At 43.3% G+C, this 12,384-nt stretch overlaps 1 protein-coding gene across 3 annotated transcripts in view; it reads left to right on the forward strand.

Moving 5' to 3' along the window:
* The window catches only part of CACNA1C (calcium voltage-gated channel subunit alpha1 C), a 645,253-nt gene that overhangs the window by 585,807 nt on the left and 47,062 nt on the right, over nucleotides 1–12,384 (forward strand). For all 3 annotated transcript variants that reach the window (XM_035028541.1, XM_035028540.1, XM_035028539.1), the window contains 3 exons: nucleotides 834–962; nucleotides 3,194–3,259; nucleotides 4,801–4,892. In XM_035028541.1, the coding sequence (XP_034884432.1) occupies nucleotides 834–962; nucleotides 3,194–3,259; nucleotides 4,801–4,892 (287 nt within the window). The remainder of the gene's footprint in view (nucleotides 1–833; nucleotides 963–3,193; nucleotides 3,260–4,800; nucleotides 4,893–12,384) is intronic.

Below are 12,384 nucleotides of genomic sequence, written 5' to 3' on the forward strand. Positions count from 1 at the left end.
CCTTCTAGGGTCTCCTGCAGCCTGGAGAGGGTCGGGGCCTCCCAGAGGCCCCAGAGCGGCAGGGGGAGGGACTAGCAGGGGAACAGCTTCAGTGTCTGAGGTGAGGCAAGGGCTGCAAACAGACACTGTCCGCGGGCTAAGCAATGCCCCTATCCCCCACCGTCCCTGTAGCCACGTGGGAAGAGTGGCACAGCAAGACTTTTGGAGTCCTGAGCTGCCAGGGCACAAGATCCCTACGGTGGGCAACCCACTCCAACCCTAGTCTCTGTCAGTCCATCCTGCCCACCAGGACCCCCAGTGCAATCATACCTGGGGCTGGGATGGAGGCCACACCCACCCAGCCACCTTGCCGAGAGCCAGATCCCATTCGGGATGCATGGCACCCGGCCAGGCCAGACAAGAGGGGGGCTGGGGCTGCTTCCTCAGCATGCAGCCGAGGAGGGTGCGCCTAAGGCAGCTAGCTCTCAGCCTCAATTTCAAAGCGTATGGAAGTTCCTCATGGAATCTTCTGTTGCTCCACCCAGGGGGTTAAGAACTAGGACTGAAGGAGAAAAGGGGAGCACAGATAAACAGGGTTATGGGCTCAAGGGCCTGGGCACAGCTTGGCTCTGCATTGACCTCCGGCCTGGGTTGTCTCCCTGGAAGAGGTGGGCAGCTGGCCTCCCCATCTGTGGCCCAGGGGAGAGAAGCTGGTGCAGCTAACCCTGCCCTGCCCTGCCCTGCCTCCACCCCAAGCAAGGGCTCTGTTGCTCAGAGCAGGGCACACCTCGTTCTTGCCCTGCCCCTCCCTGTTGCTGTGTTAACTACCACCTCCTATTGCCGATGGATTCCAGAACGCAGAGGAGAACTCCCGCATCTCCATCACCTTCTTCCGCCTCTTCCGGGTCATGCGCCTGGTCAAGCTGCTGAGCCGCGGGGAGGGCATTCGGACCCTGCTGTGGACCTTCATCAAGTCCTTCCAGGTAACCACCTCCACCCTCAGCAGGCTGCAAGGAGAACCTCCGCAGCTTACCTGGGCTCCCTGAGCGGGGAGGTGAGGCAGCGCAAGGAAGCGGCACCACCGGGAGCCGAGGGCGGGCTTACCTTGCTACTCAGCCTCCCTCTCTGCCCTTGCTTTCCTCTGGTCTATAATGAGACCTTTGGACTCCATCCGTGGTTTTCAAAAGCATTCTCCTGGAGCCCCAGATTTCCCCAAAGTTGGGGTACAGAAAGCTGGGAGCTAAGGGGGAGGCTGAAGTGGTTCTGCTTTCTTCTCTCATCCGTGCATTTTTCCACAAGAATTTACTGCACAAAGAGGTTTTGTGGTGGAAAATTTTTGAAAAACATGGGCCCAGATGATCTGATAACCTCAGGGACCCTCCCACTTTGGGCAGTTTTAGGATCCATCTGTCACCTTCCTCCCAGTAGGCATTTCTGCAATGTCTGCTGTCCACACCTGTTTGTATACCTAGCCAAACTCTCCAGGACCCTCGTGTCACTCCACTCAAGGAGACACGGCCCCCTCACAGGGGCACAGGGTTGCCTAACTATAGGATTAATTCTCTTTTCTCAGCCATTATTTTCCATCTGTGAAAGCAGAATAATGATCGCCCCTGACCATCTCTGAGGAGTGTTATGTAAGTTTGAAGTTAAAGAGAAGCAAACCTGTGAGGTCACTTGAATTCCTTGAAGATGAGTGGTGTAGGGACCCCTGCATGTACTTCCACGCTTCTGTAGCCCCACACTGACGGCAGCTTCATCCCACCCGCGGAAACACCACTCTCAGGCTTCCGGGCACTGAAGGATTCCTTCCTTGTCCCCGGCCCTAGCCAGTCTGGGCCCAGGGACAGGCACAGAGTGGGTCCCTGATCCAAATGTGCTCAGAACTGAAGTTGCAGCCAGAGGAAGGGCTCTGTGGTCAGGTGCCTGCCTTGCTCTGGAATCCCCTCCCGAAGGCTTACATAAACACCCTTCCAGGCAGCCTCCTGCCCTGGGCCTCATCTGCCCAGGCCCTTCCCTGGACCAGCCTGGCTGCACTCCCCATAGCCAGTCCTCTGCCCACCAGGCCTTCCTGATGAGCTGCAGCTGCCCTCCCTGCTAGCCCCATCCCACCCCACCCTATCCCACCGGTGGGTGCCATACCCTGCCCAGTCCCTGGGAATCTGAGGATTCTGGGGAGAGCGGGACTGGGGGCTGACCCTGTCCGTGGGCACACCCCTGGGGTCCCATAGCCATGATGACTATATAGGCTGCCAACTCCCTCCCCCCTCCCCGCCACACACACACACACACACACATATTTCCAAGGAAAAGGCAACAGACCCAGGTAAGGAGAGGTTTGAATGTGGAGCTGCAGCTCTAACTGGGCAGAAGCAGCATCCGTGTGCTCTCGCAGTGCCATCTAGTGGTGTGTGGACGCCCGGCAAGGCTTTTCCTAGTCGACCGTGTGGCTCTCTGGCTTCCAGAATAGGTCCTGAGCCCCAGAAGGCCTCTCCCCAGGAGAAGCGGCAGGGACTCCGGAAATTTAAGTTGTCTGAGCTCCAGGCAGACTGAATAAAATATATGGGACCCAAATACGTGGAAGGCATTGCACTCAGCCTTTTGTAAGCCTTAAAGCATTTAAACGCCACAGAACCCCTGAGAGGTAATTACATTTCTTCTCATTTTTCAGAAAAGGAAACTGAGGCTCAGAGAGGTTAAGTCATATGGCCAACCTCCCATAACTAGAAAGTGGCAGAAATAGGATTTGAGTCCATGACCTTTCTTCTACTTAAGTTTTTCCTTAGTGATTATTTTTATTACGACTAGCAGGATATCATCAAAGGAAGGGTGTAACCTGCCTCCAACCCACGCCTCCCCAGGAAACCTTGGTGTGTATCCTCCACGGCTTTCTCCTTGCTGTACAAAAACCTATGTCTAGTCAGAGGACATTTTGCTCATTCTTGACTGTTTTTACTCAAGCAGTATCCCACCATATGTATCCCTTACTCCGCAGCCTGCTTTGCTCGGTACACCACACTGCTTCTCAGGTGATTGAAACCAAGGGAAAATGAGAGGTCAGTGCCGTGGTTCAGGCCTTCTCCTGGTGCCCAGAACTTCTGTGGGGCTCTTGGAAATGCCCCTCCCAAAGCCAGGCCGCAGCGCCCCCTGGGAAGGGATCTGGCCAGCCATCCCCCTGCCGGCCTCACGCCCTGTCTCCTGTGCTTCCTTCCAGGCCCTGCCTTATGTGGCTCTTCTGATAGTGATGCTGTTCTTCATCTACGCAGTGATCGGGATGCAGGTAGGACAGCTGGCCCGCTGCGCCTCGGCCTCCTCTTTCTCTTCCCACCTCCCAGCCCCGCGTTCCCGGACACCTCTCTCTTGTTCTTGACGGTCCCTCTGCTTCCACTTCTGAGGCCAAGAATGTCACAGGAATTAGAACATCCCTTCAAATGGTGTCCTGTAGGTAGCAGGGTCAATGGCCATGTGCTGTATGCACCTTCTTTCCCCTTTGCCCCAGGCCCGGTCTCTGCTCTCGGTTGGGAAAAACACTCCCAGATTAACGCCAAGGGCCTCAGGAGAGACAACCCCTTCCAGAAGACAACACGAAGGGTGTGTCAGACAGCATCCCTCCCCTTACCCAGGTCTGACAGCCTGAGAACTGCCCCCCCACCCCAGCACATTAAGGAGAAGCTAATGACAGAGAGGGATGGAGGAAAGAGGGAAAGAAGAAAGGAGAAGGAAGGAAAGAGGGAGTCAGGGAGGCAAGCTCCCCCCATCAAACATGCAGCAGTTTCAAGGGCCTCCCCTCGCAGGTGCCCACTGCACCTTCCCCTACCTCAAACCCCACGGCATTCTCCAAGCAGCCTCTCCTCTGGACTTCAGAGAGTGCCAGGGCCCTGCACTCACACCAGCCAGTACTTTTCCTCAGTGGCTCCCAAAGGAAGACTCCCCTGCTTATTCTTTGCAGAAAGACCCCAGATTCCTAGGCCAAAATCTTCTGAGATGAGAAGAGCTACCCTGCCCCCTCACCAAGGGTGGCAGCTTCTAAGATAGGCATAGCTCTAAAAGGCCAGAAAAATAAGGGGGCCACTCATTTCAGGGATAGATTAAGCTTGCCCACATCCCAGATCACTCCGAAATCCAAGAACTGTATTTGGAAGAGTGGGCATCTGGGCTGAAATGGCAATGAAAAGAAAGCCAGAGGCTTGAGTTCTGAGGACCTAATGGTGACTGTAATTGATAACAGTGCTGTTTACCTGAAAGTGGCTTTCTCACCACACCAAAAAAAAGCTCCCTATGTTAACTGTGTGAAGTGATGGATGTGTTAATTATCTTGGTCTTGGTAATGATTCTACGAGCATTATACATCAAATCACCACCACACCGTACACTTTAAATATATACAATTATATTTGTTCATTATTCCTCAATAAAGTTTTTTTTTTAAGAGAAAAAATATATATTCTCAAGAATCTGCAGCCAAAAAAGAAGAAGAAGGAGACCAGAGAGCCCTCTGTCCCTGCACAGAAGCATGCTGCTGGTGGCAGCATCCACCTACTCTCAGCCCAACTCCCAGTGGCCCGTAGGGACCTCTCCTGAGGGACCATGGGTTTTTTCTTCTTCCACCTGTCCAGTGTGGTGGATGGAGATCAAGGGCTGGATGGGGCAGCAGGTGCCTACCCCCGCAAGGCCCTGCCAGGTCACATCAAGGGACTCAGTTCAGCTATGGGCTGACCCACAGCCAGCCATGACCCCCGAAGAGACCACTGAACGATGAGTGGACACTAGGACCCTGTCCATCCACCATTCACTGAATCTCCTTCCCCTCCCCCTGCTTAGGTGTTTGGGAAAATTGCCCTGAATGACACCACAGAGATCAACCGGAACAACAACTTCCAGACCTTCCCCCAAGCTGTGCTGCTTCTCTTCAGGTGAGTCTTTGAGGACAGATGCATACAAACACACCTACATGACACAGCCCTTATATTAAGTCTAAATAATTGTTAAGGGAGTTATTAGTTATTAAATAATTATTGCTAATTTTTAAGTATAATAATTACTTTGTGGTTATGTAAAATGTATTGCTTTATTTTTGAAGTATTTAGGGTTGATATAATGATATTACATGAGGCGTGGGATTTGCTTTAAAATATTCCATCATGGAGATAAAAGATACAGAATAGGTAATATAGTCAGTGGTACTGTAATACTGTTGTATGGTGACAGATGGCGGCTACACTCGTGGTGAGCAGAGCATAATGTATAGACTTGTTGAATCACTATGTTGTACACCTGAAACTAATGTAACAGTGTGTGTCAATTTTTTTAAAAAGATTTATTCATTTTAGAGAGAGAGGGAGAGAGAGAGTGCATGTGTGCAAGGGGAGGGGCAGAGGGAGAAGGAGAGAAGCAGACTCCCCACTGAGGAGGGAGCCCCATGCTAGGCCCCGCACTGGGCTCAGGCTCAGGTTCCATCTCAGGATCCTGAGATCATGACATAAGCTAAAATCAAGAGTTGGATGCTTAACCAACTGAGTCACCCAGGCGCCCCTCCTCTTTCAATTTTTTTAAAAGGTGAGAGTGCAAAAGAATAAAATATAAAGTAAAATAAAATAAAATAGTAAAGTAAAATAAAATAAAATAAAATACTTCAGCCAAAAGGGGAGAAGGGGATTGTTGGAGAGATAGATGAAACACACACAACAAAATATTAATGGTTGTTAAGATTGGGTGATGGGTCCATGGGGTTTCTTTGTACTTTCTACTTTTGTATATGGTTGAAAACTTTTGTAATTAATTTTTTAATAAAAAATAATAACTGTTAAAGCAAAATGTCCAAAACCTTAATAGCAATTTGGAAGTGAAATCTCTTACACTCTCAACAAGGTAGGAAGAATGAGATGGTAGAAGAATGAGAAACATCAAAGTGTGCTGACATTCTTCTCTTGTTTATGGAGAGGAAAGAGGTACCATTCAACTTTATACACAGCCAGAGGAAAGTGTGTGAATAAATATGTTAAATATTTGAAGGTCAACCACTAGAGAAACAGAAATGGAATATGTACATTCCAAATCACTAGATGGAAAAAAAATAGCAAGGGAAAACCTTAGCAATTCTGCAAAAAGAAGGAAAGAAAAAAGGAAGGTGGGGGTAGGGAGGAAAAGAGGGGGAGAGGGAGGAAAAGAAAATTAGAAAATAAAACAAGATGGCAGGAATAAAAAACAAAAATTAATCACTAAAAATTCAATTTCTCTATTAAAAGATAGATACTCTAATGTTGGCTTTAAGAAGTCTGGCTGTAGCCTGTTTATAATAAAGTAAAATAAAGGAATGGGAAAATAAAGGAATGGAAAAAGAATACCAGACAAACTTCTAAAAAAAAAAAAAATAGGTGTAGTAATAACAAATCAGAAGAAATAAAATTCCAGGTGAAAGGCATTAAACAATACAAAGAGGGATATTTGATATTGATAAAAGGTATAATCCACCAAGATTACAAAACAATCATAAAACTACATGAGCCTAACAATATAGTTTGGAAATATATCAAGGAAACGAAAAGAACGGTAAGGAAAAAATGAACACACACACACAATGGGAGACATGTAAAAAAAAAAATGACAGAGCAAAAAGAACAAAATAAAAGAAAGGGTAAAGAAGATCTAAAAATACAACTGACAAATTTAAGTAAATTTGTAATCAATAGTAAAAAAAAAATTCTTTTTTTTTTAAGATTTTATCTGTTTATTCGACAGAGAGAGTGAGAGTACAAGCAGCGGGGAGCAGTAGAAGGAGAGGGAGAAGCAGGCTTCCCGCTGAGCAGGGAGCCCAATGCGGGACTCGATCCCAGGACCCCGGGATCATGACCTGAGCCGACGGCAGACGCTTAACCATCTGAGCCACCCAGGCACCCCCAAAATACATTCTTTTTAAGCACCCAGAAACATTCACAAAAATCAGCCAAGATTTAAGTCACAAAGAAGAATTCAATAAATTCTAAAACTTCTCTAACTTCAATACAACAAAAATTGGAAATAAACTACAAAATCAATAGTCCCTCCAAAATCTATCCACTTAAATGTTTTGAGTCACTGTTCTAAATAACTCACAGCTGAAGCTGCATACTTCTTAAAAATGGAAGAGTGAGAGCAGTACATCTTAAATTTATAAAACACACCAATCAATACCAAAGAAAATTTCAGAGCCAAAATTTATTTTACAAAATCTATAATAACCAAACTAATGGATGGAAGAAGAATAGCAAAATAACCCCAAAGTATGAAAGAATTCACTTATTAAAATAAAAGCAGAAATTAATAAAATATAAAACAAAAATATTTATCAATAAATCCTAAAACTCTTTGAAAAGACCTATAAATAGACAAACCTATCAAAACCAATTTTTTTAAAAAGGCACAACATCAGGAATAAAAAAAGTAACGTAATTACAGATGTGGAAGAGATTTTTAGAATGATAAACTATTATGAACAAATTAAAAATAGATGATTTTATGTAGGAAAATATAAATCACAAAACTGTCTTAAAAAGAATTTTTTTAATTAACTACAATAGAAATTGAAAAGGTAGTCAAGGTTTTCGTCCTCAAAAAGTTCCAAGATCCAGGGGCACCTGGATGGCACAGTTGGTTAAGTGTCTGACTCTTGGTTTTGGCTCAGGTTGTGATCTCAGTGTCCTGAGGTCCTGGCTCAGCGGGGAGTCTGCTTCTCTCCTTCTCCCTCTGCCCCTCCCCCTACTCCCCCACACAACATTCTCACTCTCTCTCTCTAAAAATAAATAAATCTTAAAAAAAAAAAAAAGTTCCAAGATCCAGTATTTTTCTTTCAAAATATCAAGGAATAGATCATTCCTATGTTATATAAACTTTTCAGGAATAGTAAGGGGGTATAAAATCTCCTCAGTCATTCCACTAAGTCATTCTATAAGGCTAAATAAGGCTAATACCTTATGTATTAAGAAAGAAAAAAAGCAAGAAGTATAAATATGAAAATGTGTAGACATAACTGTCATTTTTGGCAAACAACAGGTTAATCCAAGTAGAATAAAACAAGCAAAGCAACTCAAAACCCTTATAACAATTCATAGGATCAGTAAAGTGGAAGATTAATAAGGGAAAACAATCACTTTCCTGTACTGGTAATTATTAATTTGGTCAGCCTGCTGTAACAAAATACAAAATGGGTGGCTTAAACAACAGACATTTCCTTCTCACACATCTGGAGACTGAAAGTCTGAGATCAAGGTCCTAGCCAATTCAGTTCCTGGTGTAAGCCCTCTACCTGGCCTGCAGACAGCCACCTTATTGCCGTGTCCTCATATGATGGAGAGAAAGAAAGCTCGAGTCTCTCTTCTTGTTCTTATAAAGACACTAATTTTATCATGGGGGCCCCAGCCTTATGACCTGATCTAAGTCTTATTACCTCCTGAGGCCTCACCTGCAAATTTATTGAGGTTTAGGACTTCAACATATGCATTTGGTGGGGACATATTCAGTCTATAATAGGTAATTAGTAAATATAATAGAAAAGAGCACATGCTATCACCTTTTCTATTATATTGCAAATTTTATCCAATGCAATAAGAAAAATAAGAGTAAGAATTACAGAAGTAACAAAATTAAATGCCAAAAAAAAAAAAAAGATTGCCAAACTCAACAACAACAACAAAAACACAATTTTAAAATGGGCAAAAGAGGGGCGCCTGGGGTGGCTCAGTCAGTTAAGCGTCTAACTCTTGACTCAGGTCATGATCTCAGAGTCGTGGGATCAAGCCTCGTCAGGCTCCTTGCTCCACAGGGAGTCTGCTTGAGATTCTCTCTCTCCCTCTCCCTTTGCCCCTCCCCTCTACTCTCTTTCTCTAAAATAAATAAACAAATAAATCTCTTTTTTTTAATGGCCAAAAGACTTGAATAGACATTTCTCCAAAGAAGATATATGAATGGCCAATGAACACATTAAAAGATGCTTAACATCACTAATAATAGGGAAATGTAAATCAAAACCACAGTGAGCTACTACCTCATATTCGTTAGGGTGGCTACTATCAAAAAACAAAACAAAACAAAAAACAAGTGTTGCCAAGGATGTGGAGCAATTGGAACCCTTATGCCGTGTTGTGGGATATAAAAAGGCACAGCCATTGTGGAAAACTGTATGATGGTTCCTCAAAAAATTAAAAATGAAATTACCATATGATCCATCAATTCTATCAATATCCCAACCAACTGAAAGCAGGATCTACAAGACATATTTGTACACCCATGTTCACAGCAGCATTATTCACAATGAGTAAAATGTGGAAGCAACCCAAGTGCCCATTGACAGGTGAATAGATAAGCAGAATGTGGTGTATACATACAATGAAATATTATTCAGCCTTGAAAAAGGAAGGAATTCTGCAATATGCTACAACAGGGTTGAACCTTGAGGACAGTATGCTAAGTGAAATAAGCCAGTCATAAAAAGACAAATACTGTGTGATTCCACTTACATGAGTCAAAACTGTAAACACAGAAAGTAGAATGGTGGTTGCCAGGGTCTTGGGGAGAGGAGAATGGAGACTTATTAATAGTCACAGAGTTTCAGTTTTACAAGATGAAAAGAATTATGGGGATGGATGGTGGTGATGGCTGCACAACAATGTGAATATACTTAATATCACTAAACTAAACACTTAAAAATGGTTAAGATGGTAAATTTTATGTTATATGTATTTTACTACAAAAAAGGAAAATAAATAAAACCTCTTTTAAAAATTAATTGCCCATGTAAACTATACAAGAGAACCTGCAGAACTAAGAGAATTCAGCAAATCTTCTATAGATAAAGTCAACTATAGTCCCTCTACATCACTTGCAAACAGGAAATATAACTTCTTAAATGCACTGCTTATAAACGCAACATTTTGTTTATTTATTTTAAATAAGATACCTAGAAATAATCTAACAAAAGATATACATGGGGGAATTATAAAAATTTCTTAAAAACATTAATAAGGCCTAAATAAATGGAGAGATGTGCCACGTCGATGGCTGGGAGACTTAATGTCCCAAAAATACCAAATTCTCCAAGTTAATCTATGCAATTCCAATAAGACTCTCAGTGAGATTATTCATGGAACTTGATGAGCTGATTCTAATGGGTCTGTGTAAGAAAAAAGGAAAATGAATAACTAAGACAACTTTGAAGAACAACAAGCTGTAAGGACTCACTGTTTATAAGAGAGCAAGACTTAATATAAAGCTTCGTGATTAAGACAATGTGGTCCATTGGTACCAACAGACAAATAAACCTACAGAATAGAATGAAAAGGCTAGCACGAGACCCACACATCTATGGAAATATAATTTATGTCAGAAAGGATAGCTCAAATCAGTAGGCAAAGATGAACTACTCAGTAAATTGTATTAAGAAAATTGGTTATCTACACAGGAAAAGATAAAGCGTATGTCTACCTTATATCAAGCACAAAAATAAATTCCAGATTAATGGGTTATTACATAAAATAAAATTTTAGGATTTTTAGAATATATAGGAGACTATCTTTATGACCTAGAATAAGGAAGGATTTCTTCAAACAAGACGGCAAAATGCACAGTGAAATTTAAATTTTAGATTCATCAGGGGTGCCTGGGTGGTTCAGTCAGTCGGTTAAGTGTCCAACTCTTGATTTCAGCTCAGGTCATGAACTCAGGGTCATGGGATCAAGCTTCCTGTCTGGCTCCGCACTCAGTGGGGAGTCTGCTTGAGATTCTCTCCCTCTCCCTCTGCCCCTCCCCAAGCTCACTCTATCTCCATCTCTCTCTCTCTCTCAAATATATAAATAAATCTTAAAAAAATAAAATAAAATTGGGGTGCCTGGGTGGCTCAGTCGTTAAGCATCTGCCTTCGGCTCAGGTCATGATCCCAGGGTCCTGGGATCGAGCCCTGCATCAGGCTCCCTGTGCTCAGCAGGAAGTCTGCTTCTCCCTCACCCACTCCCCCTGCTTGTGTTCCCTTTCTCGCTGTCTCTCTCTCTGTCAAATAAATAAATAAAATCTAAATAAAATAAAATAAAATAAAATTTAGATTCATTAAAATAAATAGGCTTCACCATAAATAAGGCTGTAGACAAGCCACAGACTTGAAGAAGGTACTTACTATGCATGTAACTGACAAAGAATTAATGGAAAGAATATATAAGAACAAACCACAAATGAACAAGAAGACAAATAACCGAGGAGACAAACAGACTAAAATATGAACATGTAGTTCAACAGAAGATGAAATAAAAATTCTTAACCCATTAATCATTTAAACCCAAATTAAGACAGCAATGAAATATCATTTCACACCCATCATATGAGCAAATTTTTTAAAAATTCACTAAGACAAAGAGTTGACAAGTCTAGGGGGCACCTGGGTGGCTCAGATGGTTAAGCGTCTGCCTTCAGCTCAGGTCATGATCTCCAGGTCCTGGGATCGAGCCCCACGTTGGGCTCTCTGCTCAGCGGGAAGTCTGCTTCTCCCTCTGCCTCTGCCTCTCCCCCTGCTTGTGCTCTCTCTGTCTCTCTTTCTCTCAAATGAATAAATAAAATCTTTAAAAAAAAAAAAAGAGTTGACAAGTCTAAACTCATAGAATCAGAGAGTAGAAAAGGAGTTGCCAAGAGCTGGATGGGGTGGGGATAGGAAGAAGTTAGTAGAAGGCACACACTTTCAGCTATAAGATAAAGAAAGTCTGAAGATCTAAGTGTAACATGGTGATGATAGTTGATAACACTGTATTAGATACTTGAAATTTGCTAAGATCTGAAATGTGCTCATCAAAAAAAAAGAGATAAATATGTGAAGTGATGAGTGTGTTAATTAACTAGGTGGGAGGAGTCCTTGCACAATGTAGCACTGAATCAAATCATCACGACAGACACTTTAAATATCTTACAATTTTATTTGCCAATTATAGCTCAGTAAAACCGAAAAAAAGTTGACAGGTCTGCAAAGCAATGGCATTTGTCCTGCACTGATGACAGGAACATAAATTGCACAAACCCTTGGAGAACCAGCAAAACTAGTGAAAGTGAAGACATACCTACTTCAGCTGGCAAGTCCACTTTCTAAGCAGATATCCAAGGCATGGACCTGCATGCTGATTGCAGGGTTCTTTATAATAGCAAAAAAGAAAGGAGAAACTTTTAACAGGACAGCAGGTTTTTAAAAATGGTATATACAGGGCACCTGGGTGGCTCAGTCGGTTAAGCGTCTGCCTTCGGCTCAGGTCATGATCCCAGGGTCCTGGGATCAAGCCCCATATCAGGCTCCCTGCTTAGCAGGGAGTCTGCTTCTCCCTCTGCCTCTGCTCATGCTCTCACTTTCTCTCAAATAAATAAATAAAATCTTTTTTAAAAATTGGTATATACATAGAATAT

Source organism: Mirounga leonina, unplaced genomic scaffold (assembly GCF_011800145.1).
Source record: "Mirounga leonina isolate KUSES-001 unplaced genomic scaffold, KU_Mleo_1.0 Mir_201, whole genome shotgun sequence".
Lineage (NCBI taxonomy): Eukaryota > Metazoa > Chordata > Mammalia > Carnivora > Phocidae > Mirounga > Mirounga leonina.